We start from the raw sequence: 26,834 nt of genomic DNA, 5'->3' as shown, positions 1-26,834 counted from the left end.
ATAGAGTTTTTTTACGATTTTCATGAGTTTTAGGCGACTACGGTTTTTTCCGTACTCGCAATTTTTTACGATTTTCATGAGTTTTAGGCGACCCCGGGAAAAGTCGGGGTCGCAATTTTTTACGATTTTCATGAGTTTTATGCAAGACCGAGAAAAGTCGGGGTAGCAATTTTCCACGATTTTCATGAGTTTTTTTTACGATTTTCGTACGGAATCTCGACCCGCGGTTTTCCACCGGTCGCAAACATATGAGGAAATTCATGAAATTTGGTCATTTTTTTCAGCAAAAATATATTTTAGGTGGAACCAGGTCCCTCGGTCCCTCGGTCCCTCGGTCAAATGAACTTCTCTGAAAAAGTGTGACAACATGACATTTAGACAACAGTCCAGGAAATAGATTTCTTCGTATATGTTTTTTTTACGAAGTGTCAAAGTTCTCTTCGTCACTCATAACAGTTATATAATGAAATTTGGTCATTTTACTCAGCAAAAATATATTTTAGGTGAAGAGGTGAGATCTCACCTGTTTTCTCACCTGTTTTCTCACCTCTTTTTCACAAGCGTCTTACATGAATTGTACGATGTATATTTGAAATCCTAAACAGTTTTGTAGCTTCTATTTCTTCTGTCAGTATGTCAAAAGTTTTAACTATGCCGAATGTTTCTTTATATTTCTTCTTGACATCAGATAGAAGGAAATCGTCAGCTGTTGGATAGTTTTTGTTCAGAAATGTCAACATGTCCATTTTATCTTCTGCTGGTTTCTCTACTTCTTTCTTTAAATCTGCATAGTCGTTTCGCATACGTTCTATCTCTTTGACGGAGTAGTTATATTTCCTCATTGCTGCTTTACATTTTGAACATTGTGGGTTCATTTTAGCATTGTACATTGAAATAAAACCTGCAAGTATGACTAAGGCGTCAATGGTTTTCTTTAACTCAAAAGTTGCTGGTTTTATCTGTTCGTTCCATACTTTACCTCTTTTATCTTTATCTCTTATCTGCCATACACATTTTGCAACTAACGAAACAAAGTTGTCGTAGGTCTTAAATTCTTCAGATTTGTATATGTCAGAAACATTTTTATATACCATATCGCAATCTTTGTCCATGACTTTGTGGTTGCAATGAAATCCAAGAAACTCATAGTTTACCTTACGTATGAACTTCTTGGTTTCTACTGAGTCAGTTGCTTTGACTTCTATTTCATCGAATTCAGGAATAGTAAGCTTTTGTTGTTGTATTTCAGGAAGTTTAGGTAGATGGTCAATAATATCCTGCATTTCATAAAGATATTCTTCATTTGTTTCATCTTTCGCACTACAGTCTAAATCTCCTTGGAGAAGTTCTTGCTTTATCTTCTGGATTTCTGTTTCGAAAGTATATGAAGAAGGAATGAAGCTTTTCATCTCTACTAACATAGATGTTGGGTTCATGACTAACGAGTTTGGTGCTGTTGTTGCTAACATGTTCTTACAATAAAAATAAAAAATATTTTTTTTAAAAAACTAACTTTTTTTATTTCGGGAAAATTCATGAAAATTCAACGGGTGAGAAAAGAGGTGAGAAAAGAGGTGAGATCTCACCTCTTCACCTAAAATATATTTTTTTGGTCCGGGAACAACAAAATGAACGAGTTTTGGTTGAAAAATACGGTGGAGCCACTTTTGGCTCGACCTCAAAACAAGCATTTTGTGAAGAATATACCACCCCGCGGAATTCCGGCAGGTGCTTTTTATACAAAACATATACGATGAAAGTCTTGACAAAACAAGCATTTCGTGAAGAATATACCACCCCGCGGAATTCCGCGGGTTGCTTTTTATACAAAACATTGACGATGAAAGTCTTGACAAAACAGGCATTTTGTGAAGAATATACCACCCCGCGGAATTCCGGCAGGTGCTTTTTATACAAAACATATACGATGAAAGTCTTGACAAAACAGGCATTTTGTGAAGAATATACCAACCGCCGGAATTCCGGCGGTTGCTTTTTTATACAAAATTCAACGGGTGAAAGAATACGATGAAGAAGTCATGACAAAACATTTACGTTTATGTTTGACAAAACATTTACGATGAAAGTCTTGACAAAACAAGCATTTTGTGAAGAATATACCACCTGCCGGAATTCCGCGGGGTGCTTTTTATACAAAACATTGACGAAGAAAGTCTTGACAAAACAAGCATTTTGTGAAGAATATACCACCTGCCGGAATTCCGGCGGGTGCTTTTTATACAAAACATTGACGAAGAAATCTATCTCCTGTGTTGTTGTCAAAATGTCATGTTGTCACACTTTTTCAGAGAAGTTAAAATGACCGAGGGACCGAGGGACCGAGGGACCTGGTGAGATCTAAAATATATTTTTCAATACTTTTTCAGCACTTTTCCGTAGTTGTATATGAAAGACAATTCGAGATAAAAGTCATAGTACAATGGAAGAATATGCTGCACACCGTTTGTTGTGAACCAAACTTGAAAGTCAGAGAAACTGTTACTAGGTGGTTCGTAGAATTTAGAAGCAAAGTCATAAAAGTCCTTACCGATACAAAGAAAACTGTTGTTGCTTGAACTGAAACTTGCATGACACATGACATTTTGAGGGTCAAACACGTTTCTATAAACTGTCAAATCTGCTGGTGGGAGTATAAATTTAAATGGACCATCTGGTGGTAATGGTTCGTTCTGGTTTAGTAACCGAAGAAATTGTGCCCAAGAACGCCTGTCTACTCCCCAATATAAAAACTCTGTATCTCTTGGAGGGTTAATTTCAATCTTTTGAAATGAAACTGTGGAGTTCATCTTGTCGTATTCTAGTTTCAGATAGTATGTTCCATTTAGTAAAGAGTCATATTTTTCTTGAAATTCCCAGTAGTATTTGTTTATTTGAGTTTGAAAGTCATTTAGAGTTTTTTCAAGACTTTCGTCTGAACGAATTGTAAAGATTTTCATTTCGTCAAATTTTTCTATTAGACCATCAGAGCCTTTATACTGACCGTGAAAATATACTGCGAACATGAATGCGTTAGTTCTATTTGAAAACAAAACTCTTCTAAATCCTATTGCCTTTGCATCTGAAGGACTTTGAAGCCAACGAATTGGATAGTCAAACCTGTAAGATCGAGATGAAATTTCTTCATCTGAAATATTTCTACCAGCGTTTGTAAAGATATAGTCTAACGGTTTTGTATCTGCTACTTTTGTTCTTTGTTTTTCAACCTGAAGCATTTAATATATGTAAAAATATACTGTTTTAAAAACGTTTTAAAATGGTATGCAATTTTTTATTTCATGCAATGTTTTATTTCTGTGCCGTTTTCAAGTACGGCCCAGTACTTACGTTTGGAGAGGACATGAACTTCGGAAAATACCTTGTCTAGCTTAAAACAGCCCATCTTCTCACCGACCATTCCCATTTCAATGAGTTTGTTATAGCCTTCCTCGTTCGTCATGAGCGCATCGATGTTCTCATAGTATACCTTCACTTTGGATTTAACCTCTGAGAAGAATTTGTTGTAGTTGTCAAGGACTGCCTTTGCGAACTGAGGATAAGACCAATGTTCGACAATAGGTTTTACTGTGGTTACTAAGCCATTTTGACCTTCGGTGAACTCGTACTTCAAAACAAAAGGAGAAAACCTTTCAACAAAGTTGTCGACCTTCTCATAGTGTTTACTCTTCATCGCTTGAGGTTTTTTAATGGAATATCCCCATGTCGAATTCATAAGCAATTTGAGTGTCATTGCAAGTTTGGGGTTTGAAGCTTTCCTAATATCATAGAGTTGTTGTATGACTTTTCCAACTGTATAGTTCCTTCCCGGGAACTCACCTTTTTCGTTTGGAATTCCAGTCGGAATATATTGGACGAACCTCATGTACGCAGCGTTAAGGTCGACATAGTATATTTTTTCGTATGAGTCGAACTTGTCGCATCCAATCGGTCCAGTTCGTGGAAATTCAAGTGAGTCTCTTATCTTCTGAGAAACCTCGCCTGTTATCTCATAAACATCGTCAAAGCAACCTGTTTCATATAAAACCTTCTGACCTAACTCAGATGCTCTCCAATACAATTTGACGTCGACTGGATGTCTCAATGGAAGTTTGTTTATAGCATCTTGAAGTTCTTGCAACCTCATTGGAAGTTCTTCTGGTTCAGGTTGGTATACGAACAATCCAACTCCTTTTGGAACCGTGTACTTCTTTTGTGCTATAACTTTGTCTGGAACAACTTTTGGTCTTACCAACAATGAAAAGTTTGTTTCGTCTTTTGGTACAAAAGTTTCTGTCAGCTTGTCATCTGGAATTGGTTCCAACAAGCCTTTCTCGAAAAGAATGTTAACAGCTCTGACAATGTTGCACTTGCCTTTTCCGAACAATGGGTTTGTAAGACTTTCGTTCAACATGAAGTGGTTGTGGACAAGTACAATCTTCAACCATGGCAATTTGAAGTCAACAACATAGTCGTCATGTGAAGAACCTTTCTCAGTCGGAATGTTGACTCGGATATTCACATTTGCCAACGGTGCAACTTTTGACAATTGACTTCTGAGAATGTACCTTGTTTTCACACATGACTCAAGATACTTCATCTTCTCATCTGTAACAAGACCAGAGTTCCTGAGACATGTAAGAATACAAGGTTCATTGACAATTGTTTCAATTGAATTGTAAATTCCATACCTTGTTAAGTCAATGTCAGACTTATTTCTGAACGGGAAGTATCCAGCATGTTGTCTGACTGCTTGAGGGTTAGGTTGGTACCATTCGAACTTCACGCTTGCAATTCCTTCAATTGCATTCAAAATATCTGAGTCGGAGTCAACCATTTGTTCTCTCTTTGTAGTCTTGAAAGCGTCAAGAAGTTGTGCGGCTGTTGTGACATTGCCATGTGCATAGTAAATATGACCATCTAAATCTGTTACGGTTAGTCTGAGATTGTATCCTTTCTTATTTCCGTCTTGAATTGCAGCAAGTACTCCCATGAAGCCTTCTTTGTTCTTTCCTTCGTCAAAGTTTACTGTAAAGGTTCGACCAGATGTAATTTGACTTCTAACCTCACGATACTTTTCATATGCATATCTTGTTCTTTCCATGGGAGCATGTGCATCTTCACCCTTCCCTTTTTTCCTCCTCAAAGGATACAATTGTTCGTCATGTTTCCAGTAGAATCTGGCAAAGCCGTCGTGTCCTTCAACCTGAGGTTCACTAACATCGAAAGGCATGTCCATAAGACGTTCTTCTTCTAACCTCTCTAGTCTGTTTGGATAATTTGCACGTGCTGTTTCCAAGTCCATTTCGTAGCGAAGACCAGCCAGTTTGTCATAGACTTTTATGGGTCTTCCCTTCCTATATTTAAAATTCTTCGAAACTTTCCAACCATATCTTTCTAACTCTGCTTTTATTCTAGCAGACCTTCTGTCCATTCTATACGGGGGCATTTTTATAAAAATAAAAAAATGTTTTTTCCTTTACTTTACGTAACCACCGGCTGCCAAAAGTCTTTGACGCCAACCCATACCAGCTAATGAAGGTTGACTTGGTTTAGTATTGAAACTAAACTTTGGTTTTGGTTTATCTTCAGTTTTTGGTTTCTCTTCTTCTATTGGTTTTTCGTCACTTTTCGGTTCATCTGACTTTACTTCACTTGCAGGAACAGTTGTGTCGTCAACATCTTCATAAATATCATATGCCATTTGTTTTTGTTTCCCTTTCAACTTTTTGTGTTTGTTGTAAAGTTTAGAATATTTCGACTCTAAGTCAATGAGATGTTCTATAATGAACTGTTGGTCAGTGAAGTAAACTTTTCCATCTGTTGTCTCGAAAGCTCCTTCAGACTTCAATATTTTATTTGTGAGAGTCTGTTTCTTTTTTGAGATACTAGCCGTTCCATTTTTATGAAAAGTGACTTTGTAGTTAGAGTTTGTATTTCCAGACCTGGCACTTTCTATTATTGAATTTTTCTCTTCATCTGTAAGTTCTTTGACAGGTTTTGACAATGGTTCTGAACTTTTTGTTTGTGGTGTCAAATCTACCGTTTCAACTTCTTCGGTCATTTCATCTCAGTAAAAAATTTTAGTTTGGTTTGTTTTCAACTGGTTGTTGTTGTTTTTTAAGTCGGTCTAAAACTTCCTGAGGTATAGGAAGAACTTGACAAACACGTGGTGGTGTAACTGCTGGAAGCCGACAAATCCATCTTGAACCCATTTGTCTCAATGCTGTATTGTTCATTTCATCTCAGTAAAAAATTTTACATTCCCCACGTTTGAGGCGGTTGAGGTTGGTTGTTGTTTACCCACTGTTGTGCATGGTTATATCCTCTGTTAAAGAATCTTTCACCTTGGTCCATATAGTGCCCTGCTTGGTTATAGTAGTCATTTGCTTTGTTATAGTAGTTTCCTGCTTGTCTTCCTACATTGTCCATCCATCCTTGAACTTTTCCTCTTGTTTCAGGATTTGGAATAAGATTTGCTGCATCTCGTGCTACCTCCCAACCTTTCTGTACAGTTTGTATAATAGGTTGTGCTTTCTCTTTAAGTATACCTAATGTACTCAAAATCTTCCTTCCAATTCCAAATGCACCTCTGGCTAGTGTTCCCACTGCGGGTAAAAATCTAGATGCGACTCCTGCTAATGCGCCAAATAAACCCATTTCTTATGGTTAAAAATGACGAATTCAAACAAGGACCCGTATGTTTCTAAGGCAACAAAGAAAGCACTCATGGTAAAAATCTTTAGTTCAACACCAAATGCTTGGTTTATGGATATCTTGGAAAACATTCCGAGGTATAGAGAAGATGGACCACCATACTGGCTAATATTTGTTGGTCAAAACACAAGATACTGTGAAGCCATACCATTATGGTCCAAAAATATTTTAGATGTGAAAACTGCTTTGACAATATTCGTTGACAAATACCATCCAACAAAACTGACATCTGACTATGAAAGTTCTTTCAAATCAGACGATATTAAAAACTATCTGCGTTCAAAAAATGTAAACCAATATTTCATTGTCGACCAAAACCATTCTGCTCTTGGTGTCATTGACAGTTGTATAAAAATCTTAAGAGACTTAAACCAACCACAAGGTGGTGAGGTAGATGAAATGTCATATGACGACAAATATAGACACTTCTCCATGGCAAAGATGAGACAAGTTTTAAATATTTACAATAGCCGTAAACAAAAAGGTTTGGGAAACCACTCCCCCGAAGAAATGAAAAACAACCCCGACTTAGAGAAAGACTATATATTTAATAGTTTAGTCAAAAGAGACAAACAAGAAAGAATGCCAGGCTTCAAACTTCAGAAAGGTGACAAAGTAAAAATAGAAATACCTAAACGCGACCCATATGAAAATACTATTGACTATGACAACAATGGGAACTCGACAGGTACTCACATTCGTGTTCGTAAAAATAGAAGAAAGTATACAAGAGAATATTATGAAGTTTTAGGCAAACATGGCAAAATGTACAGACTGCAAGCAGAAGATAAAACTACTATTGTCAGACCTCGTTTCAAACTTGTCAAAGTTCAAGGTGGTATACTTTCAAAGACAGTTCCTAACAAATATAAGACAACTCCTGACGAATATGCTAAAGAAGTTGAAAATGCCGACTAAGCATTTCTATACCATGCGTAAACTGTCATGTAAGGTGGCATGTAGTCTTTACTTTGTCCCGTTGTTTGCGTATACCCTGAAACGAAATGTGTATGGTTTCCTTCTCCCTGAGTGTCACTCCAGTAACAATTTATAGCAAACTTAACGTCGTCTTTAACATCATATCCTTTACCTTTTGTCATTCCTGACCAATCCCAATATCTATGCTTATGCCAACCTGCTTCAGATGTACTTAAATCTATGTAGTGACTGTGTGCAGGTAAATTTTCACCTGAAATCGTTTTACTTCCACTTGTTTCCTTTGAAGAGTTTGCACAATACAAAAACCTGTCGACTATTTGTTCCCATGCACCAACACCAAACATTACTTGAGGACCTCTTGCTTCCATAGATGTATAAATAGAACCTACTGGGTTCATTAAATCAAACATATGAGATATTATAGGATTGTCTCTTTTGAACTTAAAATATAGTGCAACTATTTCAGGTTTCTTCTGGTTTGTGTTAGAATATTTTTTATAATATAATCTTATGTTTTCAGGGTAGGTAAAGTCTTGACTATAATATTTATTTCTGTCATCTTCATAATAGTATACTATTCTCGTTTTTTCTATTGCATTATATCTTTTATATCTATAAAAATCTAATATAATGTTAGCTTTTGTTCATCTACATGTGGTGTTCTAACGTCATCTCCATAGTCATAATAATATGGTGCTGGAGCTGGGTCAGGCAATGTCATATCTGCCATTTCATAAACTCTTAAATATTTCTTTTGTTCGTCTCCATATAAGTTTAAGTAGCAGTTGTTGTGTCTAATGGAACTTTAACTTGTGTACCATCATTCTCTATATAGCTTACATACATTTCATTGTTATTTTTCGGAATGAGTTTATACCGTATACCATTTTTTAAGGAGTGTACAAACTCCCATCTAAAATATTTGTTTTCTTCATAGACAGAAAAGTCACCAACCATAGTTTCAATATTTTTTGTTCCAACTAAACTTTGGTATATTTCATTGACATATGTTTTATCTGCTTTCTTTTCAAGGCTAACGTTTAAGTCTGTTATTTCAGAAGATGTATGTGTATGTCCAACGTCACTTTTCCTGTTTAAGGTTTCTTGTAAGTTTGTAATATTTGCAATGGTATGTGTATGTCCAACGTCACTTTTCCTGTTTAAGGTTTCTTGTAAGTTTGTAATATTTGCAATGGTATGTGTATGAGTCTTTTTAGAATATTCGTTTTCAGCTCTTGTCACTTCACTTGACATTTTATTGTCAACATATGTTTTGTCTGCTAGTTCAGGATGAGTATGTTCTTTTGTTGCATATGTTGCATCTGCTCTGTCATGTTCTTCTTGAACTTTTTCAATGACATACTCTTTGTCAGCTTTCTTTTCAACATCTGCTTTTGTTGCATATGTTGCATCTGCTCTGTCATGTTCTTCTTGAACTTTTTCAATGACATATTCTTTGTCAGCTTTGTTGTCAACATCTGCCTTCAAAAGAAGTTCATCTATAGGTTTCTCGTTTAAAGTTCCTTTTGTTGGATTTACACAGACAGTATGGTTCTTATTGTCTTGAAATAGAAACTCATCTGTCATTGGGTTTAATGTCAGTTTTAAGTTTCCTTCTTTCAATGACTCAGATATCTTAGAATAGTTTGAAAAGTTTGTTGTGTTCTTATTTAGAGCTTGCAAAATGAGTTGTCGGTTGTGTTTTATTTCTCTCATAGACGCTGTTTCTTTCGACATTTTTATTCTAGATAAAATATGCTTTCAATAGAAAAAGAAAATTCAAGAGTTGCTACAACTAAACCATTAGATGAACTTTTTACTAATGTCGGTCAAAAGTTTGAGACAGAGACCGTAAAGCATGAAGGCTATCGTTTTGACTACCCATTGAGATGGTTAAGAGACCCATCCGTCACAAAAGCTGTTGGCTTTCGTAGAATGAAGTTCATTTCAGAAGCCATACATGGTTTCCCATTTACGGTCGGTTTTGAAATTCGATACTATAACAAAGAAAAACGTACGTATGAGAAATTTGAACAGGGAAAACTTTTACAAGTTAGTTTGTTTGTAAACTTAGAAACAACTCTTCAAGCTTTTCAAGAAAAAATAAACGATATCTATCTCGAATATGCAAAACAGTACAACATTGACGAAGGAGAGTACCATCTCGATATTATATATGACAGGAAAAATGCAACTGTTAAAATCAATAGAATAGAAGACCTTGGAGAAAACGTTTATATTTCTACAAAATATAACAACTTGGCATGGTATAGATTTCTAAGGATGTTAAATCAGCCTGCAGAATATCCAGTACACCCGAACTTTTATGAAGTCGAAAACCCTAATGGAACATATGAAAATGTTTTCGACTCAGATGCTATTATAGTTCATGCTTCATTTTCTGGCGCCCAAAACTCTTTTTTATGCTTGGCAAATGACTTTTACGAAAAACCTACAAAGCTATATGAACCACCGAGTGGAAGTATTTCAGACTTTCAAGTATGGTTTACAACAGATGGAAGAAAGAGAATAGTTCCATTATACCATGCGTTTTACTTAGAACTTAGTTTCATATACAACTACTATCGAACGGTAAAAATATAATTTTAATACGGTTGAGGTGTTGGATTTGGTTGCCAACTAGACTGTGGTGCAGGTTCAGGCTGTTGTATAACAGGAGCTTGTTCTTCTGGTTCAGGGTCTTTAGGTATAATACCAACGAACTGACCTACTCTTTTGCCAATATTTTTGACTCCGTTCCAAATTCCTCTTCCTACGGTTTTTATTCCATTCCATATACCTCTTCCAACATTTCGAAAGAAGTTTCCTATTCTTCCAAAGAAACCCATTTTACTATATGTAAAAATCTAATGTCCGCCTAGTCTCTTACGTTTCCTTCTGAGTTCCATAGCATTTTTTAACTGGAGCTCATACATTCTATTTCTCCTCTGGTAGAAAACATACTCTGGGTCAACTCCTGTGTTCGCGTCATCTGCATAGAGTTGTTTATATCCCACTTCAGGGTTTGTATAAAACTCTTTCCATCTCATATTTGCATACCATGGTGGCAAACCTAACGCAGCGTCATTTGACATGGCAGTTTGCATTTGTACATCTGTTGGCACTTGACCATAGTTTGCCATTGCAGTTTGTATTCTAACTTCATTTGGAATATTCTCTGGGTTTGGTTGTCCAGGTTGCTGTGCATTCGCTAAGTTCTGTGCGTCCATTTAATATTAGATAAAAATATCTCTTACGAGTACATATACTGGACATTTGCAGGCATTGGTTCATCTTCATATTCTCTATATCTTTCTGCCACGTCAAATAAGTAAATGACACAATGGAAAAAACCTAAAACAAGTAGTCCTATTTCAAACCACATTTACTTACCAATAAAATTTCTTTGTTGTGACACTTTTTCCGGTTTATAGGACCTCTCTCATATTCTATCTTATCGTATCTAAACTCATACTCATGTATGTCCTCTAACCATCTCATGACACTTTCCAAACCACTTTTATCGGATGTAAAGTAAAAGCATGGATGGTTATGTAAAACGTCTAAAGTTTCTAAAGAGTCTCTCAAAGTCCAGTCTACTTGGTATTGAAAATCATATGTGTTATAGAACGGTGGGTCTACTATAAAGAAAACATTTTCCTTGTTTTTATATTTTTCATACAACTCTGTCCAATGACATCTCACAAAACTCTATACCCTCAGTATATTTTCTATGTTCTCTTTGAAAACCTTTGTATAGTTAAGATATAAAACGTTTGACATAAGTGTTTCAATGTCATGAACTCTTATAGAACCACTATACAATAGTCTAGAAGATATACTATCCCAGTCTATATATTCTGCTTTTTTCAAAACCTCTCTGACAGTATTTTTCTTATCTAATGGTATACGTTCCATCTTACCTATAGGTATCTTTTCTTTTAACTCTTTCAATATTTTGTTTGTGTCTTGTATATGTTTGAGACGGTTCATATAGTTGTCGAAGTCATTGCATATAATCTTTGAGTCAGGAAATACAGTATGGCACAAATGAGATATATAGAAACTTCCACCGAACAAATCTACAAATGTTAGACCATTCGGTAGTTTCTTAAGTTCTCTCAATAGAATATCTTTACATCTACTCTTATTTCCAAAGAAGGGTAATGGTGGTTTTGTAAAATTCATTTTATATACAATAAAAATGTTTTTTTCCTGAAAAGTGACAGAAAAGTGACAAAACATCTTCGGGGCTAGAGGGCACGAAGTGCCTGGAAGCCCCAATACCTTTTTTTTTTTAACTATTATTTAATAAAGTTTAATTGCCAAGGTTCATCTAATTTTTTGATTTTTAATGTTTTATGAATTTTATTTATCATGTATATATCTAATGAAGATTATATATGTAGAAGATAAGTACCTTAATATGTACGTAAAAATTAATGAAATTTATTTTGAATGTAGAACCGAGCAATTTTCAAATTTTGTGCTTTTTTTGAATTTTCTCGATACCAGATAAGTTGTGTTGGCTAAATAATATATGGATACAATGTGTCTTATAGATGAATATATGCACAAAGTTTAAGAGGCCATTTTCTTTCAGAAACCGAGATTTGTGAATTATTTCAAATTTTGTGCTTTTTTTGAATTTTCTCGATACCAGATAAGTTGTGTTGGCTAAATAATATATGGATACAATGTGTCTTATAGATGAATATATGCACAAAGTTTAAGAGGCCATTTTCTTTCAGAAACCGAGATTTGTGAATTTTTTCAAATTTTGTGCTTTTTTTGATATTGAAATTTCATTTCATTTTTTTGATGCATATCGATGCACCATGCGAACTTAAAGAAAGGCTATCTTATATAGATGCTATGAAAGCTGTCATTGATAACGAATGCCATGCAGGTTGTCCATATCAATTAAAAAAAAATCCAAATTTAGGGGGAACAAAATTAAAATTCAGGTGCAGTGCAGATAAATGTGAAGCATGTATCTCATTTCTAAAGGATGATGAAGAATATATCCTAACAGAATATAATGGAACACATAATCACAATCAAATCAAAGATGAGACAAAGAAATACCACACATTATCACAATGCTATCGTCGGGTACTTATTAATTTTATAAAACAGGGGGGTGATCCGAAAATGGCTCAAATTGAATGCGACAAAAAACTTGATCTGGATGATCCACTTAACAGGCCATCTTTTTTGAATGCATCTTCAGATCAAATGAAAACAATTCAGGAAAAAGGAAATAAAAAGATCAAAGGTATTCAAAAGTACGATGATAATCAATTCAAGTCAACTCAATTATTTAAGGGTATCAAAGAACAAGAGTCACCAAAAGATTTAATTTATTTCGATGTCGATAATTACAACAAACCAAAGAAATTAATCTTTTATTATGCTTCTTTCAAATTTCTGGACATAATCAAAATTGTGAAAGAGCATTTTATTGATGCAACCCATTCATTACTTGAATTTAAAATGTTGTTTTACATGATATCAGCCAAATTTCCAAATACACATGCATTCCCAATTTTTCAATTTGTCGTTTATCCAAACACTTCAGAAAATATTGCATTCTGTCTCAAGGCATTTTTTAACTGGGCAAAAGTAAAACCAAAATATTTTATGTCAGATTGTGCACAAGAAATCGAAAATGCGATTATCAACTCTTTTCCAGAAGTTATCCTTCATTGGTGTGCAGTTCATGTAATGAGGGCGTTCAGAAAAAATTTGAAAGATTATGCATTTGAGAGTTCAGACAAATTGATATTAGATACAAAAATGAACTATCTTGCATACGGCAGAAATGGCAAGAAAGAATGGATTGAACCAACGTTCAAAAAAATTCTGGAAATAGCCGAAAAATTCCCAGAATTTTCAAAATACATACAAAATCAATGGATATCAAACCAAGAAAGATGGACAGCCGCTGAAAGAGATGAAAATTTAGCTCTCACAAATAACATTTCAGAATCGATTAACAAAAAAATTAAATATTACTACTTTGGCGGAACAATTTTCATGAGATTTGATCGATTTGTGATGAAATTAATCGATTTTATCGTTCCTTCATTTTATTACAGAATTTCTCAAGATATAAGGCTCAGAGACAAAATTCCAAATCCGTTGCCATCTGAAAAAAAGCCAAAAAAGTCTACAATCAGACTGGATACAGAAAAATGTATAATGCTCACTGATAAAATTAAATCGTTAATAGTTAACTCATCAGCAAACTTAAATACGCTTCAATTGGGTTTAGATGACCTACTTGATAAAGTTGTCAAGGCAGCAAAGGTTCAAAAACGAATGACCCAGTATTTTTCGAAATTAAGTATCCCAATGGAAATCAAGCTTAGTATTCTCACGCAAATTACAGAATTTGGATGCAATACCCCTCAATTCATTGTTGAGAATGCCAAGTCTTTTCAAGATAAAATTATTACAGATTTCCACCTTCGAATTTATACAACATTATAAAAATTTATGAATAAAAACTTGATATAAAATAACATTTTTATTTTTACTAAGAAAAAAAAGGTTTTTGATAATAAATTTATTTTATTTCGAAAAAGTAGCAATAATCGTAAAAGGGTATTAATAGGCTTGCTAAAGTAACTAATTTTAGCTGTCAAATACTTTTGTATTTTGAAGTAAATTAGTATAAATTTGTTTTTACTTTTATTTCGAAAAAGTAACAATAATCGTAAAAGGGTATTGATAGGCTTGCTAAAGTAACTAATTTTAGCTGTCAAATACTTTTGTATTTTGAAGTAAATTAGTATAAATTTGATATTATTTTAACTCCCTTTGAAAACCTCAATTTTCCATACAGAGGGAACGGGAATAGCATACAATATTCCCTGAGAATGGTTGCGCATTCTCAGTTCCCTCTATATTTCGAACGAAGCTCTCATCGGTCTTTTTTTAATACTAAACGTTTTTTTCCCCTGTCACTTTTAGCTAAAATTTGGGTTTGCCGATAAACAATTTCATATTTTGTGATAATATTTTTCTTTATCACTAAATCTAAAATAGGAAACTCTGCTTCACACAGATATGATGAAAAGTGAGAAAGATGATGAATACAAGATGTATTTTGAACATTATTTGTTGTAACTGCTCTATTTGTTTTATCTATTATCCTGTCACAGAAAGAATCTTTAACTGTAATTGAAACAGAATATTCTTGTATAAATTCTACACCTGGTCCTGTGTTTCCAAGAAATGAACAGTTTTCAATATGAACAGTTGATCCATCTGCCCAGAATGTTTCCTCATTAGATTCTTTGTGTTCATTATTCAAAACATTACAAAAATTAAAATTATAGTTACCATTAGCTAATTCTAAAATTAAATAAGTTGATGTTGTGTTACAAAATGATGAATATGTTACGTTACTTAGACTTGCTGGATTACCTAGAAATATTCCTGAGTCATACTCTGCTTTACAGAAACTTGTGTTGATTGATTTAACTTCAATATTTCCATAATAAAGATAATTTGTATAAGATTTTTCTAAATTTCCGCATTCATAAAAAGAACTTTCATAAAGATAATTTTTATTATTTGATTTATCAACTAATTGAACATATGAATGATGTCCTTCAGAGTTTGTTTTTGATTTGTAGCCACATGTTCGGTATTGGACAATGGAACTAACACAATTAAAGTAGATAGATCCACCATTTGTATTACTGCTGCAGTTATTAAATGAACAATCTGAGTTAAGAAACTTATTGTTATATTTAGAAAAAGAAATGGCACTATTAGTTGTAATAGTGATGAATATGCTTTCATATATGAAACATTCATTATTTGTTGATGTTGCTTGAACATTCTTACCAGTGATGGGTTCTGGAGAACTTGATGTTCCATAAAAAAGTTCTCAAACATCACTAGCAGATTGAGAAAGATCAAAAACTTTCTCTTCCTAAAATAAATGTAAACTTCAGAAATCTACTTCCCTCGTCAAATTTTTCAAGAAAAGTTAATAACTTTCCATAAAAGTACAACAACCAGAATGTGAAGAATCAACTAAATTTCGAAAATTCCCAATTTCATAAAAAATCCAAAATTTGGGTTGAAAGTTACAAGCTCTCAATTTTCGTCCCTTTTGTACGTTTATTATAATTGTAGCATATTGTCATCAAGCACGCGACTAACCAGCAAAGACGTGTCCTCTAATTCCGTCCCTAGTTCAAGAATCTGGAACTATTTAAGCAAAAACATTCGATTTCAAAATCAAGCATTCTTTATTCAACGAATAAAACATTAAAGTATGATTTGTCATACACGGAATAATGACAAGCTCTTAGAGTATGTTTAGTACAGAGTTACTGCCAACTTGAATTCTTGAATTTGGTAAGTTAGAACAAAAGAAGCCATATGTCGCATCTAAGGACTTGTACTTATCAGAGTATTACTAAATGTTTAAGAATGTTAGTTATTCGTCCCAAACTCGTACGTTTCCACGCGAATCTTGATAATAAATATACTATTTTGGACTTTTTGCAATAAATCTCTTTTTACCACATTAGCATATCTGTGTGTATGCTACTTAACCTCTTTAGAGACCATTAAGATAATGTTTTTTGATACTTTTTCAAGACTATGCCATAAAGTAAACGAATAATTTACAAAATGATATTAAAAAATTTAATTTTATTATGCTTTTATAAATATTGAGACTTTTTAGGACTATTTTAAAAATGTAAATAGATCAATCATTTTAATATTAGATAAGATAATCTAAAGACGTCAGATGTTTCAATAACTTCAGATCAATGACTAATATGAAATTTAAGATTTGTGTTAATTTAAGAATTAACAATGGAATCTGGTTTAGAAAGATGGAAAGCATAGAGAATCTAAAGGATAAGAGAGATTAAATACAAAATGCTGCATAAAAAGGCAGATCAGTAAGAAGAAATCATGAGGTTAAAAAGGAACATTCAAATTAGAATATAACATTGCATATTACAATATTAATATTAAAGATAATACTGCACATCATTGTGCAGTGATCCATAAATCAATATTAATATCTCATATGATAAAATCTAATATCATATTACAATATTAATATTAAAGATAATACTGCACATCATTGTGCAATTACACTATTTTAAATATTTTCATAAATAATGACTTACAAGTTAAAAAAATGTAGAATTAACTGCATGATCCAATATTGGACCGAATGTATGTTTGAATCTATAACTGAATTCATTAATGACAAAAAGGTGACTCTATAACTGAGTATCTGGCTGACAATATGCCTGAAAGTTTGAATGTGTCTAGGAATATAACTGACAGTTTGAGTGACATTTTGAATGAGGGTTTGGTTGTCAGTATAACTCAAGGTTTGAGAGAGAATATGACTCACAGTTTGACTGACAATATGACTTAGAGTTTGAGTGACAGTATGAACAACAGTTTGGGTGATAGTATGAACTACAGTATGACTGAGAATATGACTGACGGTTTGACAGACACTTTGACTTACGGTTTTAGTTAGAATAAGTTAGTATACAAGTCTTGGGTACGGCGGCACTGCGTTCCACCTTACCCAATACTTGTGAATTTGACACTTTACAAAGCCGCCAACCACTTCACTAACGAACTCACTAATGTAAAAAATAAACGTTCTCACTATCGTTCTCACTAACGACTTCACTAATGTTCTCATAAATTTTCCTCAATATCTTCATCATCAGTGTTAACCCTATTGTAGTCATACTTGAAGCCATAAACTTTCTCTAACTTCTTAACGTACAATTTACATAACTTACCTTCGTCATCATATGGTTTAATGATATAACTATTTCTATCTTTATACACAGTCAATGAAAAGTCAACTGGTCTCGGATGTATTTGAAAGAACATGTTATGCTCAGGAAGGAAGAATAAATGTTTAAATGTATGTTTGTTATACTGTGGAATTCGAATGAGTTGCTTTTGTTCTGTCATTTACATCCAAATAAAAATTTTCAGTAAAATAAAAAAATAAACTTAAAAATAAATGATATCACCACCCTCACACGTATGAAAACATAGCACAAAAATAAATTTAGGTGAAGTGGTGAGATCTCACCTCTTTTTCACCTGTTTTTTCACCCTGTTGAATTCATTGCTTTATAACTCTCTTCCTTTATCCAACTCTTCTAACTTCTTCTTAAGTTCAGCAATGTTGTCCTCATGAAGTTTAATCTTTCTCAAAATTCCTTCTTTATCTAATGGTTGCTTTATCTTTCTAAACTGAACTCTACCATCCTTCATAGTATGAATGTAAAAACCTTCTGGAATAGTTCCTGATTTAATGTATTCTACCAAAAACTTTTGTTTCATTGCTTCAGTGACTTTATTTGTCATTTCAATCAAATAAAAATTTTAATATAAAATAAAAATAACGTTATTTTTCAGTAAGGAAACGCAGGAGTTTTACGATTTATTTGAGGAGTAGGTTCTGGTTTAAATGTTGGAGTCGGTTTAGGAGTTGACTTTTGAACAGGAGTTTGTACTTCCATAGGTTCAGGAGTCATTGAAGGTTTTGCTTGTGAAGGGGTTGGTTTTGACGTTGGTTTGGCGAAGGTGTCGGAGTTTGTTTAACTTCAGCTACTTCAGTATTATTTACAACATTTGCTTTATTTCTTTTCAACATCATAACTGCTCCTGCTGTAGCTAGCAAACCTAGTGGGAGACCATATCTTATATAAGGACTTGACCAAATGCTATTTTTGACAGGAGCTGGTGGAACACCTAACCTTGGTGAGACTGCTCTTTGCCATTGTGCAGCTCGTAAGAAATATTCAATAGCTGCTCCATAATCGTTTGGTAAAGTTTGTTTCATAGATGGTGAAGGTTCACGAGAGCTTGATGAAGAACTCATTTATAAGCTTTAAAAATAAACGTTCATCCTTTATTCCTCACTGTCGTCCGTAGCTAAGTTATAGTCATCTAATCTTATTATGGGGATGCCATTAGCACGCACCTGAATGGCAAAGCAACAATCCCTCATAAATCCAATAAGTGGCTTTGGTACATTTTCAGTTGCTAGTTCAATAGGTCCTTTAACAGACAATTTGTATGTTATTGGAGCAGTAGATGTTTGACCTTGCTGGAAGCAAAAGTCCACTTCTGTTGGAAAACCACATAAGAAATGTGTGTTGTCATAGCTATCCCATTTATGTTCCACACTACCATCATCCACCAATGACCTCATAACATCTTCATTAAATCCTATCATATCATTGTTTGTATTGCAGGCGTTCGCAACCATTTCATAAAATACAGGTCCATATGATTTTTCAGGTTCTGCAGGCATATTTCCATAAGCTCCCATGGAAAGCTGAAGATATTTAAACTTAGGGTTCTCAAAATTAACATAATAGTTGTCTTTCTTTCTAAATAGTGCCCAAATACTTTTAACATTAATAGGCGTATAAGCTGCTGTAAATGTTGCACTTGAACTATCTGTATTCTTTGAGAATGAACCGTCCATAGGAATCCAATCCATAACTTTAACAGGAAAACATAAAGCCTCGTTTGTATAATGTTCTACAAGTTCTGTATAAATGTTAGGGTCTAAAGAGAATGACTTTGGATGAATGAAACATTCATTAAAATCCATCTTTGTTCGAAATAGTTGCTGGGTTACAGTTGTAATAGTAACTGTTCCACTACTTCTACTGCCTTCGTTATCATAGTGAATGGTTCATTCCATGGAACAAATTTATTTGTCGGTGGATTTGAATCTGAAGCAAATGCAACTTTAAGAGTTGGATTGAAAGCAATGATATCATTTACAGATATAGATGTGCATTGTAAGGCGTCGCTACTGAACTTTACTTTAAGCTGAATGTTTCCTCAAAAGCTGGAATAAATCGAATAGCTTCTAATGGAAGGAATCTTCTAACAGGAATTCTTAAACGAAGCTTAAAATCAAATGATTTTCCTGCTGTAATTGGACCACTAACAATTTGTCCTGTTCTGCATGTTCCCGAATGACTCCATACATCTTCATGTCGAGTCTTTGAGAAAACATCTACTTTCTTTATTTGTTCGGTAGTTTGTGAGTTTGAAGTTATATATGCTTCTTCTCTTGCGTTGTCTTGAGAATATACAACGACCATTTGCAAGGATTTGATATCCAGCAACTGCATAGAAAGCGTCATCGAAACCAATCCAAAATCCTGGTGGGTTTGTTTTATTGGAACCTGAACCAATTTCTTTATCTACAATAAATTGACCTTCCATTTTATACGTAATGAATGTATTGTAAAGGTCCAACATATTTTCACCAGGAGGTGAGAGATTGAATGTTACCCATGTGTTATCTTTAGCAGTTCCAGGTTGTGATGGAATCTTTGCGTCAGAATATTTTCTATTAGTGTCACCAATTTGAACTGCATTGTCTATGATATCGAAATATGAGCGAATCTGATGAATATGCTCTGCTGGAGTAAATTCGTTTAGCTGTTCGTTCTGCATGTATTTACTTCAGATAAAAATATCTATTTACTTCATTATTCTCACTCTTCTTCTTGGCATTCGTGGTGGAAGTTGTTTCTTGACATTTTCAATGAACTGTACATTCTCTTTTGTCTCAACTTCTTTCACTGGCGGGTCAGGGTTCTTTGACTCGGTTTGTTTTTCAATGAAATTCACGAACTTTGCAATAAGCTCTTGGTTCGTTATTGAAAGTACATCTGGCTTCTTTTCTTCTTGTTCTTTTGGTGGCTCAGTTTGAACAGAAGGTTTTATATGGGCTTCGTGGACTTCACCCTTGCCATACACCTTAATGTTGTCGCTTTCTGCATTCGCTAATGGAACCTTTCTTTTTCTTACGTATATTTTACCATCTTTACTCTGACTTACGTAATAGAAAGGATGTTGTATTCCTCTTGCGTCATTTAATATAATAGACTCTCGCTCTGATTTTGACAAGCTCATTTTACATCGGTTAAAGTTTTAATTTTGTTTTTTATCCGCAGTCAAATGACTCAGACAAGCCCTACGGACAAGACCCAAGGGGTCATAGATGTTGAAGCATTGAAGAAAGAAATTCGTGAGCAAATTTTATCCGAACTGAAGGAACAAAAACAAGAACAAAAGCCAGAGAGACCAAAGAGAAAACTTAGTGAAAAACAACTTGCTGCATTAGCTGCTGGAAGACAAAAGAACCCACGTTTGCTGGCGAAGAAAGCTAGAGAAGAAGCTGAAGCAAAAGCTAAAGAAGCTGAAGCAAAGAAAGAGTAAATGGTTATTTTTATCGAACTAAATGTATAGACAAATACCTTTATCTGTTGCGTTCAGTAGTGAAAACCCTGACGTCAAAATAAAGGGGAACAGAGTAACGTTTAAGTTTCCAACAGACTGGATTGTGAACATAAATGAAGAGAAGTACATTGGCATAACATCTATGTATATAACACGTGCTTTCAGAAAGGTTGACTTTATACTTCAAGTCGAGATAGAAAATGACGAACAGTCTTTAAGCGCCCAAAACATTCACATATACAAATACTTTAAAGACGATACAACATTGTTGCAATGTATGATTTCATTTAATGAAATGTTCGAGAAAAAGTTTAACATTGAAGTACAAACTTTACAGCCTTTACGTGAGTTTCTTGCACAACTGAAAGAAGAAGGTAGTCAGCCACAACTTATAGACTTTCATTATGAATTTAATGAAAATGAAGATGGAACACATGACTGTCAGTTTGTTGTATTCTCACCATTCAATGAAGTCGCTAAAGAGAAAGAAAATCCATTACGTATAAGATTTCAAATCTCTGAACCAAGTGATGATTTCAAGAATGTTTTCAATTATGATGCAATGCTTCCGAGGAAAAATGAATTTTCAAAGATTGTAACACCTGGCATTTGGGATAGAAAGCAAGCTATATTATATTCAAACTTAAGTAAGGGAGTTGAAAATGAGTTCATTGGTCATACAAGAACTTCACCACTTCCTAACCCTAAATACTATAAATTAACTGGCTTCAATCGTGAGTTTTGGATAGACATGTTCTCCACTCATGACCATAACTGCCCAGTGTTCTTACCTCCAGACCATAAGGACTGTCTCTACATTGAAGCACAACTCTTAAACTCTACCATCGCAGTATTGTAAATGACCACATGGGCTTCGCCCTTGCCGCTAGCGGCTTATTTTTATCATGAATGGTCTCACTGCTGACAAAAATAAATGACCTCAGAACTTCAACTTACGAATAAAGCTTGTTTTAGTCGTTATTGAGAAGTTAAACTTTCAGCAAAGCAAGGACTAGAAGACTTACATAAGTCAAATCCAATCTCTTGACCGTCATAAAGTGCTTTGTAAAGTTTCATTAAACTGAACTCAGAGTCTTTGTCATATGTTCCTTGCGGAACCATTAAACCTTTATCTTCATCATAGAAACACTGAACAGAGTCAGGAAACATTTCATTAGCGGTTAAAGCAATAACATCTTGCTTCACGCCTTTCATTCTGCAGTGAAATGCAACTTCATTTAAATCATTCGTGAGTAAGTCTATGTAAGTCTTCTTTCCACAAAATATTGACTTGTATGCTAAACTTTGTTTTCCAGTTGTTATTTCTGCAAAGTCGCTATGAAATTGACCAAGGTTTTTACCAATGAGAACTCTTCCATAACGTTTCTCAAACTCTTCAGCTAAACAAGGGATATCTTCATTGTAGAGATGCATACTGTCCGTATCGCTATAAAAGATGTCCATTCCCATATCTTCAGCAGTACAGAATACTTTACACATTATTCTCTTCGACATTGACAGAATATTAACACCAAGTGGACAGAAGTTAAAGTGTCTGCAAATGCTTTTCGTTAGCTTGAAAATAGTTTTATCTGAACCATCCAAACCTTCGAACTTCACTATATGGTTGTAGTTTCTGATGGCATATCTTATAGCATCTTTGTCATTTACTATGGTTATTTTTGACTCAATAGGAGATAGAATAGTTTTGCCATAAATACTGTTCAGAATGAGCTTTATATTTTCTTGCAAAGGATTTCCTTCTTTCTTATACTTTAACCTTAACTCAAACAACTTCTTTACTTCATCTCTTATTCTAATATCTCTGTTTCCATCGTAATAGTATCCTTGCAACACTTCACATTTGACACCTTGATATTTTATGAGGTCTTGTAATGTTATATGGTCAACATACATTAAACAGCAAGTGTTTGAACTTCTGGGAACGTTAAGTTCTGGATTTAGTTCAGGGCCACAAACTATTAAAGGAAAGTGTCTATGTATTCCAATCTCTGTTATCTTAATGAGAACAAAGAAGCCAGATATAAACTTTTCACCAATGGGTTCCTTTTGGTCGTCATCGAATAAATGTCTCATGAGATACTCTGTGCTTAACATTTCTTTCTTCATACCTTTGGAATACCTTCTAAAGTATAAAGTCTTGCTATAGCTGATGGATATAATGAAACAGCGTCGAATCAGCAATGAGTTTCTTTTTGCTCTTTTGTTTCATGTTATCTGACAGCATACATCTTCCACCTTGAATACAGCGTGAAATAAATTCTCTTGGTTTATTTGAGAGGTCATATAAATTTCCATTCTGGAAGTACACTCTGTTCTCAAATAATTTGTTAGCAATTGAACAAATACTAACGTAGTCATAAACGTTTAAATCAAATTCTTTCAATATGTCATTGCGGAACTTAACAAAACCTTCTCTTAAAATTCTTACATCTTGTTTGCAATAAAATGTGCTATACTTTTCTAAGTCGAAGTGGTTTTCATCTATTCTGCAACCTTTGATGGAATCTATGTTTTTCATGAATGTATCTGCATCCCGGATAAACTTACATGCTTCAGAAATGACACCAGTTCTGTTGTCATTTGCTAACAAAACACTGCTGTAGTAGTTGTATGGAAATACTTCTTTCGGTCCTGTTTGTAAGTTAAACATAGCAGGAAATAGTTTAAGCTTCTTATTTATAACACTGTAAGAGTCTTTTATAATAATTGCCCTTCCTTTATATAAGCCAGTTATTTGCATTGTTCGTGAACCTTTAATGATGGGAGTTCCTTTCACTTCTGTCATGTGTCTTAAGATGAAGTTTATATCATAACTGAGGTTATGGAAATATATTAAACTCTTGTCAGGAAGTCGTTCCAAAAATTCTGTTGCACAGTTCTGACCCCAAATGCTTTCACTCACTGAACCATCTTCACTGTCATAACAGATGTTAAAAGCTTTATGAAAGCCGTCTGTGCTACACTCAAAGTCAGCAAAGAAAACGTGCTCAGGAATGAACTTGCACTTATTTTTATTTACTTCTTTTGACTCGGCTTTCTTCTTCAGTTGTACACAATACTTTGGAGCATATGACAATCTTTAAATGGTGCAAGGTTCTGTTTATATAAGTCAGTCGTATATGTGAAAAGTTCTCCATAAGAAATAGGTTCGAAATATTTGCACTCCCACAATGTTTTCATAACATCCCATAACGGTGTTGTTCTATCATAACGAACTACATATTTATCTTCTCTCTTTGTATAAATCTTCATCTGTTTCTCAATGTTCATTCCACCACAAGCTTTGAGAATTTCTATATAGTTGCGAATGAAATATGTTGTCATTGGTAATCTTTCATTTAGCATGTAGTGGTCTTCAACAAGAAGTAAGTCAATAGTTCGAACAGTTTACATTCTTTTGGTATGTATCTCTTTATTTCATTATGTCTTGAGTCATTGAATAACCAATGGTAACATTAAATGCTATACCTGTTGCGTCAGAAATTTCTTGTACTTTACTTTGAGGAAAGTCTCTAACACGAATGACTTCTCTCATGTGGTCAATAGTTTCTTCATTTACTCCAGCCTGAATGCAAGCATAAACGAAACAATTGTCTTCTGTCATAAGTGCTGCAGTTCTTTTGTTCATTCATTGAAGATTTGGTAGCGTTCAAGATTTATAGGTAATGTGCAAAGATACTTCCAGAACTGACCGCTTCTCTTCTTATAAAACTTCTTTTCACCATTATCTTTCCAAAAGCTTTCTATAAGTGCTGGGTTTCCTGTTTGCTTAAGAGCTTCCAAAATGGCTTTCTGGTCATTTGTCAGTGTGCTTTCATCTCTATATGGTCTCTTTTTTGGTTTGCCTTTCTTTACATCTGACATCGTTAAGCCTTCATATTCTGTTAAATCATACATCTTTATTTCAGTAAGATTCTTTATGTTTGTCAAGAAGAAGTCATAGTGCATTTCAACAATACCTGCAGCATTTGCTTCTATCTCTGATATAAAGTTCTCCTTCAAGAGCTGATAGTAATGTTCCAATATTATTGAGGTTTAACGTAGAACATTCATACTTTCCACCAAGTTTATAACATACCATCCATCTCTGTTGTGAGTTTATTTTAATTTTCTCTAAGAGTCTCATGAAAACCTTACCGAAATGTTTGTGTAAGTAGTCTCTGTTTGGTTCATCTAAAGCTTCGATGTTAAAGTCAATGAGTCTATTGCCTGACTTCACATTTCTCTTCCTATTCTCTTCATCTTTCTTTAACCATCTCTCACCTTCTTTTGGTTTGTCGTCAATGGAACGAATGACATCGTTAGCTTTGCGAACTTGTTCTATAGCACTTTTAAACATCTCTCTTCTCTGTTGTTTCAGTGTGTCGTCTCTTCTTCTTGTTTCACCAACGTTTGCATTTGTTATGTCAAACATTTCTCTTCTTACTTCATGAGGTACTGAACGTCTATGATATAAGTCAATAGCAACGTCATTTAAAGGAAATGCTCTTGCATGGACTTCGTCCTCGCCGCGTTGCGGCTTTATGAACTCATGAATTCTATCATAACTTATAGCACCATTATAGTCATTGAGGATGTCAGCGAGTGCTTTTTTGTTTGTTGCGTAATGCTTTGCAACATCTATGTTAGCCTCTGTAAGAAGTTGTTTTATTTCCGAGTGTTCTAACTTAGACAACTTCCGATACATCTTTAGTAGGAAATAAAAAATATTTTTTGAAAAAATTAGATTAGATTTTTTAAAGTTATTTTTCAAAATAATTTAATATTTTTATTTTAATGAAACACATGCAAGATTGCAAGTTCTTTTCATACAATGCTCTCGCTACTGCCATCAAGAATGAGTTCAATAATGCTTCAAATGTTAATGTTATCTTTAACAAGAAGTTTGTGAAAGAATCTAAGTTTGGTCAGTATGTCAGACCATTAGTTATCGTCATTGACCGCAAACGTTATACTTCACAAGAGTTAGCAGTAGTTTTGAAACAAAAGAGTTTCTTCGTGAATGTCAAAGATACTCATTATACTGTTATAAAGAACTCTAATATTGACTTCTTCAGTATTGCTTTAAATCTTTCCGAACAGAAAGAATATAAGAAAGGTGAAACAAATGTGAAATATTATCCTTCATCTCTGAAGACAATAACGAACAAAGATGTTATACAGAAATTCTTACCAAAGGTTGAAGAAGCTTCTATTGACATTGACGAAGGAAGTGAAATGGTTGAAGAAATAGACCCTGAAGCTATTTAAGCAAAAATATATTTTTGAAGAACTGAAGGTGTCACCACGTCACCATGTGTCACCTGGTTAATTAACTTCTTTTAAAAATGATGACAGCATGACATTTAGACAACAGCATGGGTTGAATGCAAAAATATTTTTAGGAGAGAATGCAGCATTTATGAAATATTTTTGAAGAACTGATGGTGTCACTACGTCACCATGTGTCACCAGGTTAATTAACTTCTTTTAAAAAGTGTGACAACATGACATTTAGACAACAGCAAAGATGGAAAGCAAAAATAAATTCCAATCATACTTTATACTGCATCATTTACAGGTATTTCATCGTCAGTAAATGAATCCTCATTATCGTTTGGTTCAACCTGTTTATATAATCCTTTCATTTCTTCTTTCAAAACATAACACCATGTTTGTTTACCATCTATTCTTCTCTGTTTCCTTTCACATTTATCTTTAATGCTCATTTGAAAGTTTTTGTCTTTCATGTCTGATGGTTTGCAGCATAGAGCATTTTTACACGTCATACCTGCACACAATTCATCATAATGTGTATTTATCCATTCATCTAAAGGATTTGTTGATAATTCTATTAAATCTTGTTTGGCTTCAGTCATCGGTAT

At 34.0% G+C, this 26,834-nt stretch overlaps 16 protein-coding genes and 4 pseudogenes across 20 annotated transcripts, besides 3 other annotated features; 6 read left to right on the top strand and 14 right to left on the bottom strand.

The window, feature by feature from the left end:
- Positions 1-8,865: part of a mobile genetic element that runs on past the window's edge.
- On the bottom strand, positions 555-1,112 carry TVAGG3_0831360 (organellar and viral DNA polymerase type B; the record flags this gene model as incomplete). The annotated part of the gene is made up of 1 exon (XM_051248495.1): positions 555-1,112. The coding sequence occupies one exon, from the start codon at positions 1,110-1,112 to the stop codon at positions 555-557; it is 558 nt and encodes a 185-aa protein (XP_051083970.1).
- TVAGG3_0831350 (uncharacterized protein) lies at positions 2,373-3,233 on the bottom strand (the record flags this gene model as incomplete). The annotated part of the gene is made up of 1 exon (XM_051248494.1): positions 2,373-3,233. The coding sequence occupies one exon, from the start codon at positions 3,231-3,233 to the stop codon at positions 2,373-2,375; it is 861 nt and encodes a 286-aa protein (XP_051083969.1).
- TVAGG3_0831340 (DNA/RNA polymerases family) lies at positions 3,290-5,428 on the bottom strand (the record flags this gene model as incomplete). Its single annotated transcript, XM_051248493.1, has 1 exon — positions 3,290-5,428. The coding sequence occupies one exon, from the start codon at positions 5,426-5,428 to the stop codon at positions 3,290-3,292; it is 2,139 nt and encodes a 712-aa protein (XP_051083968.1).
- Positions 5,430-6,058, bottom strand: TVAGG3_0831330 (annotated as a pseudogene). The gene has a single exon. A coding segment is annotated over exon 1 (629 nt).
- TVAGG3_0831320 (uncharacterized protein) lies at positions 6,078-6,233 on the bottom strand (the record flags this gene model as incomplete). Its single annotated transcript, XM_051248492.1, has 1 exon — positions 6,078-6,233. One exon carries the CDS (start codon positions 6,231-6,233, stop codon positions 6,078-6,080), a length of 156 nt encoding a protein of 51 aa, XP_051083967.1.
- On the bottom strand, positions 6,253-6,654 carry TVAGG3_0831310 (uncharacterized protein; the record flags this gene model as incomplete). Its single annotated transcript, XM_051248491.1, has 1 exon — positions 6,253-6,654. One exon carries the CDS (start codon positions 6,652-6,654, stop codon positions 6,253-6,255), a length of 402 nt encoding a protein of 133 aa, XP_051083966.1.
- A 540-nt stretch (positions 8,866-9,405) lies between the features above and the next one.
- Positions 9,406-10,177, top strand: TVAGG3_0831290 (uncharacterized protein; the record flags this gene model as incomplete). Its single annotated transcript, XM_051248490.1, has 1 exon — positions 9,406-10,177. A coding segment is annotated over one exon (772 nt), but the record flags the coding sequence as incomplete, so codon positions are not given.
- Positions 10,178-10,256: 79 nt separating this feature from the next.
- Positions 10,257-10,499, bottom strand: TVAGG3_0831280 (serine threonine-protein phosphatase family; the record flags this gene model as incomplete). The annotated part of the gene is made up of 1 exon (XM_051248489.1): positions 10,257-10,499. The coding sequence occupies one exon, from the start codon at positions 10,497-10,499 to the stop codon at positions 10,257-10,259; it is 243 nt and encodes an 80-aa protein (XP_051083964.1).
- A 73-nt stretch (positions 10,500-10,572) lies between these two features.
- On the bottom strand, positions 10,573-10,880 carry TVAGG3_0831270 (uncharacterized protein; the record flags this gene model as incomplete). Its single annotated transcript, XM_051248488.1, has 1 exon — positions 10,573-10,880. A coding segment is annotated over one exon (308 nt), but the record flags the coding sequence as incomplete, so codon positions are not given.
- Positions 10,881-11,949: 1,069 nt separating this feature from the next.
- Positions 11,950-14,646: a mobile genetic element.
- On the top strand, positions 12,472-13,420 carry TVAGG3_0831260 (MULE transposase domain-containing protein; the record flags this gene model as incomplete). Its single annotated transcript, XM_051248487.1, has 1 exon — positions 12,472-13,420. A coding segment is annotated over one exon (949 nt), but the record flags the coding sequence as incomplete, so codon positions are not given.
- On the top strand, positions 13,711-14,145 carry TVAGG3_0831250 (uncharacterized protein; the record flags this gene model as incomplete). The annotated part of the gene is made up of 1 exon (XM_001289428.2): positions 13,711-14,145. One exon carries the CDS (start codon positions 13,711-13,713, stop codon positions 14,143-14,145), a length of 435 nt encoding a protein of 144 aa, XP_001289429.2.
- Positions 14,647-17,258: 2,612 nt separating the features above from the next.
- Positions 17,259-26,834: part of a mobile genetic element that runs on past the window's edge.
- TVAGG3_0831230 (uncharacterized protein) lies at positions 17,803-18,039 on the bottom strand (the record flags this gene model as incomplete). The annotated part of the gene is made up of 1 exon (XM_051248486.1): positions 17,803-18,039. One exon carries the CDS (start codon positions 18,037-18,039, stop codon positions 17,803-17,805), a length of 237 nt encoding a protein of 78 aa, XP_051083961.1.
- Positions 18,087-18,460, bottom strand: TVAGG3_0831220 (annotated as a pseudogene). The gene has a single exon. A coding segment is annotated over exon 1 (374 nt).
- Positions 18,587-19,183, bottom strand: TVAGG3_0831210 (uncharacterized protein; the record flags this gene model as incomplete). The annotated part of the gene is made up of 1 exon (XM_051248485.1): positions 18,587-19,183. One exon carries the CDS (start codon positions 19,181-19,183, stop codon positions 18,587-18,589), a length of 597 nt encoding a protein of 198 aa, XP_051083960.1.
- On the bottom strand, positions 20,185-20,619 carry TVAGG3_0831200 (uncharacterized protein; the record flags this gene model as incomplete). Its single annotated transcript, XM_051248484.1, has 1 exon — positions 20,185-20,619. The coding sequence occupies one exon, from the start codon at positions 20,617-20,619 to the stop codon at positions 20,185-20,187; it is 435 nt and encodes a 144-aa protein (XP_051083959.1).
- Positions 20,665-20,925, top strand: TVAGG3_0831190 (uncharacterized protein; the record flags this gene model as incomplete). The annotated part of the gene is made up of 1 exon (XM_051248483.1): positions 20,665-20,925. One exon carries the CDS (start codon positions 20,665-20,667, stop codon positions 20,923-20,925), a length of 261 nt encoding a protein of 86 aa, XP_051083958.1.
- TVAGG3_0831180 (uncharacterized protein) lies at positions 20,948-21,665 on the top strand (the record flags this gene model as incomplete). Its single annotated transcript, XM_051248482.1, has 1 exon — positions 20,948-21,665. A coding segment is annotated over one exon (718 nt), but the record flags the coding sequence as incomplete, so codon positions are not given.
- Positions 22,151-23,194, bottom strand: TVAGG3_0831170 (annotated as a pseudogene). Its single transcript has one exon. A coding segment is annotated over exon 1 (1,044 nt).
- Positions 23,286-24,315, bottom strand: TVAGG3_0831160 (annotated as a pseudogene). The gene has a single exon. A coding segment is annotated over exon 1 (1,030 nt).
- TVAGG3_0831150 (uncharacterized protein) lies at positions 25,747-26,220 on the top strand (the record flags this gene model as incomplete). The annotated part of the gene is made up of 1 exon (XM_051248481.1): positions 25,747-26,220. The coding sequence occupies one exon, from the start codon at positions 25,747-25,749 to the stop codon at positions 26,218-26,220; it is 474 nt and encodes a 157-aa protein (XP_051083956.1).

This window comes from Trichomonas vaginalis, chromosome VI (genome assembly GCF_026262505.1).
Source record: "Trichomonas vaginalis G3 chromosome VI, whole genome shotgun sequence".
Taxonomy (NCBI): domain Eukaryota; phylum Parabasalia; order Trichomonadida; family Trichomonadidae; genus Trichomonas; species Trichomonas vaginalis.
The sequence above is the reverse complement of the archived record's forward strand: the minus strand, read 5'-3'. Positions and strand labels throughout refer to the sequence as shown.